This window comes from Mesitornis unicolor, unplaced genomic scaffold (assembly GCF_000695765.1).
Source record: "Mesitornis unicolor isolate BGI_N332 unplaced genomic scaffold, ASM69576v1 scaffold7374, whole genome shotgun sequence".
Lineage (NCBI taxonomy): Eukaryota > Metazoa > Chordata > Aves > Mesitornithiformes > Mesitornithidae > Mesitornis > Mesitornis unicolor.
The window spans coordinates 14,947-19,246 of NW_010181976.1; the positions used below are offsets into that span (position 1 = coordinate 14,947).

The window sequence follows — 4,300 nt, forward strand, 5'->3', positions numbered from 1 at the left end:
ATTGGCTGTGCAGGTTAGGCATCCTCCTTAGGCCAGCGTCCTAGAGATGCTATTACCAGATCTCTAAATTGGCTAAGGATAATACTTTTTTTTGCTTTGCAGGTCCCCTGACTGACCAGTCCCGTACCTGGAGCATCCCAGGAGATCCGACTAATTCCTCATTGCTGGTAACACCAATGGATTTCAATGGACAGCTATTTCCTGGGACCGAGAGCCGAACTGAAAAGGAAGTAATATCTCCTTCTGCAACGAGTAATGTGGTGACAGAGGAGCCAGTTGTAGCTGTGAAGGACGAAGTACCCATCCTGGGCTCACCTGATGAGAAACCAACAAATGATGCGGTTACGACGACAGCGAGAAGCCCCACTACTCCCTTTTCCTCAGTGGTTCGTGTAACTCCTTCAGAAGCCTCAGGCACAGTCTTTGAGGTTGAACCTAAAATCCCCAGCTCTGAGGTGCCAGATACTAAAGATGTGCCTGAGCCCCACTCCACCACCCATCATGAGGGAGACATCGCTGCCGCCCCAACGACGACGGCTCCAGGGGATGTTGTTCCTACACACGAGGAGGTTTCTGAGGATGGCTCTGGAGACCCGGTGAGGGAAACAGCTTTGACACCCTTTCCAGGGAGATGTCTTTAGTAGTGTGTAGTAAGTTGGTGTTGCAGGAAAGGGTGGTCATTTGTCAAAAACAATTATTGATTCAATAGGTTATATTGATGGAGGTTTTTAGATGAGGAAAAACCAAAGCTGTGGAAAGTCTTCAGTAACAGATGTGATCAGAAACATGAATAACCTGCCTTGTATGTCCCAACAGGGAGACTTCATCTTGACTAAAGATGAGGATTTGGTCCCCACCCAAAACTCAGAAGTACCGGCTGACTCTGGGAGGAATGCCAAAGCCGCAGGGGCCTCAGGAATTATGGACAGAAAAGAAGTTCTCGGAGGTACCTGACATTCTGGATTTCTAGCTGGTAAAAGCAGACTGTCGTAGGAGTCTTCCAGGCAGCAGAAGCTGCAGGGCTGCAAGTACATCTCTGAGCATGAAAGCCAACCTTTTAGACCTCCAAAATGAGAGTGGTGATTGAATTTTTTTGTGTAGTCAAAACCCTAATGAGAGCAAATACTAATCTGCTGATAGTGGAATTTTCTGTGTAAACTTATTCCTTTGCTCCTCTCAAAAATTACAGTAAATCTGCTCTAATGCTGCCTGGGTCAAATTACCAGAGTTGAACAACAGAGCCTTGCATGCTTTGCAGCATGGCCCAGTAGGGGATCTGTTTCTCCAGATTACCTTGTGTAGATGAGCAGGCTCTTGGTAATGGTTTGGGAGGGTGCAAAAGGACAAATTAATTTCTGGAAGTCATGAATTCAAGGACCGTGCTGTAAGGAACAATATGGAACTTGCAGTCGTATTGGCATTATCTGGTGTGGCATCTAGAGTAATTTGTGGCTTTTTTCTCCCTTCTAGGTGTTATTGCCGGAGGACTGGTAGGCTTGGTGTTTGCAGTGTTTCTAGTTGCATTTATGCTGTACAGAATGAAGAAAAAAGACGAAGGCAGCTATTCACTGGATGAACCAAAACAGTCGAATGGAGGATACCAAAAACCACACAAACAAGAAGAATTCTATGCATAAACACTTATCTTCAGGACACTTCTTATTCCACCTTTCTTGGACTCTTCTCTCCCTGCACGTGGACCTCCTAGTGTGCTTTGTATTAAACTTAAGCCATATGATCATTGGGTTATTTGCCCTTACCACTTTGCCATTGGAAATTTTATAACTACAAAGTAGCTCTGGATTCATTGAACATTCCCTGCTTTCTTGCACAACTTTATTTTATTGTATTTTTTAAACAGAAGTGAGACTGCAAGTTCCTAAACTCACTTTGGTTTATCTAAAGACTGCTGGGGCAGGCGGTGGGGAGAAGGTAAGGGAGCACTGTGTGTATAAACCTCTTGACATTTAGGCAAAGGGCTAGCAACAATAAACAATTATCAGTGCTCAAATTCTGTGTAGTAGGGATCCTTCCTATTTAACTCATAAATGTGTTTTAAGTGTAACAAATGCCTGCGCTGGGCAGACGCTTGGTACACTGCAATCCTCTTGCTCTTTCTGACTGCTGCATTTGGAGCACTTAATGCCTATGAAACATCAAGCTGAACGTGATTTCTAGTGAAAGGAGGTGTGAGGGGCAGGGTAAGCAAATGGCTGTCACATGGTTTAAAATAACCTCTATTTTGGAAGCATCATCCCGTACTCAGAACCAGCTCCTAAACAGTTGGTGCATACACTAATACAAAACAAACCCCAAAGACCCCAAAACCAAGTGGAGGGTTCATTTTGCCAATAGCATTGGACTGTCCCACTACCCTCTTGCTCTTTCTAGGCTTAGGTAAGAAATTGATTTATCTTTTAAGCAGTCTCATCTCAGATGTTCCCTCTTTGTAGGTGCCAAATCTAGGCTGGGCTGGCGTGCTGCGAATACTCCTATCCCACGCTACCATGTATTTGCCAGGGGACGGATGGCGTGGTGTAGCACCTACCTCTCTGTGCGCTGTTTACAGTGGTTGTCTCCGAACGTGGTCTGCTGTCTGTGCCACAGATACCTTGGCACACAGGGGTGGAAGTTAACAAGCAGCATATCATGACTTTCACATCATAACTTTGCAGCTAAGGAGTAGAGAAGCGTAGCATCTAAAACGAGCCTGGTGAAGGCTGAGTGTAGATGGCCTTAAACAGACACAGCAGTTGGCGTGCTTGACTCTCGACTCCAGACTGGCTCTTCAGAAGCCGTTCCTGCACTTCAGAGAAAAGCGGCTCCAGGCATGTCAGACTAGTAAGGGCTAAAAAGCACCTCCTGAGGAAAGTCTGGATGCTGGAAGCTGTTGGCAGTCAATGTGCTGTCAGATGTGAGGCACTGAGGCCTTGTTGAGGGTCTGGAGTTCTCCAGAGTGTCTCAAACTGACTGAGAAGGAAAGTGTGGTGTTCTGCACAAGCCTTACTCCTACTCTGCCTTTGGTTAGCTTCTTGCGAGTTCAGGTCCTCATCACTCAGTGCAGAAGGTATGGGGTGGGTAGAGGAGTGTTTACAACTGATGTAAATATTTGTGCTGTTGAGCCAGAGGGAATGATTGGAGAATATTGCAACAGTTGGTACAAATGTTGCACATTAGCAGTAAAATGTAAAAACCTGTGTAATTTAAACGAAGTATAAAACACTCCTGAGCTGCTATGCAGCTAAAATTGGTGCCTTCTCTGCAAACCCAAGAAAAGAACACTTCATGATTCCAAACTCTTCTTTATCCACAAGGAAAACTTGTGTATATGTCTGTCTGGCTGTTTGTTAAGTAAAGCTGCAAAGTCCATTAGGTTTTGTTTTGGTTTTGTTTGTTTCTTTGTTTTGTTGTTTTGTTTGGTTTTTTTTTAACTAAATGAATTTTTATAGGTTAATGGAATGACCAAATGGTGTTAATTTCAGCTGTAATTCTTTGCTTTGTATAGGAATGTAGAAATGTTTGATAGGTTTATCTATGAAAAGGTTCTTGTAAAGCACAGGAAGATAAAGTGGTAAACTCCAGTTGTACCTCACAACTTTGCTAGGGGGAAAGGAAAAATACTGTATATTTTGGTAGTCTAAACTGACAGTTTGTGAAACAAACATGACATTCTGTGTTATTTAAGTGGTACAAATGAAATAAGAGTTCTAACAGAAAATGCAACATCTGGTTATCTGTATGCCATGTAAAGGTAAACTGCAATAAATGGCATTTTGGCAAGAATGTGTCTGATCTGTGCAGGTCTGTCCTAAGTATTCTGCTGTACAGCATCAATTACTCTGGGGTGGTATGGCTTTGGGAGGAGATGGAACAAAACAGAAGTAGAGAAAAAATGTCGTGCACAAAATAGGGAAGTCAAAAGCTGCTGGGTGGGACTTCACAGAAACACAGAATGTTATGAGTAATTATTGCAAGACTTATTGCAGCTTATACAATTACTTTCTTTTATGAGGCTTTGAGCTGTTAGGAATGTGGGGTTTTTTGTTCTGTAAACTAGCCACTGTATTTTTAGTTTATAATCTATTGCTTACACTGGAACCACGTGGGTTGTGTGTTTCCCATCAGAAAATGTTCGGAGGAATCTTGGTAGTCAGACAGTTTTTAAATCAGGCAGAAGAACTGAGGCTGGAAAACACTTTCTAACAGCATGCCAAATTTGCCAGTCCCTTAAACTGCGTGAAAGACTTGTGTAAGGTCAGAGTTGACTGTTTTGCATAGCAGCGTCTTACCTGCTATGAAT

General features: G+C 43.3%; 1 protein-coding gene across 1 annotated transcript in view; it reads left to right on the plus strand.

Moving 5' to 3' along the window:
• SDC1 (syndecan 1) overlaps nt 1-2,177 on the plus strand; it is a gene marked incomplete at its 5' end in the record, with an annotated part of 3,306 nt that extends 1,129 nt beyond the window's left edge. The window contains 3 exons of the mRNA XM_010183601.1: nt 103-596; nt 817-946; nt 1,471-2,177. Of these exons, the coding sequence (XP_010181903.1) occupies nt 103-596; nt 817-946; nt 1,471-1,637 (791 nt within the window). The remainder of the gene's footprint in view (nt 1-102; nt 597-816; nt 947-1,470) is intronic.
• Nucleotides 2,178-4,300: the final 2,123 nt, after the last annotated feature.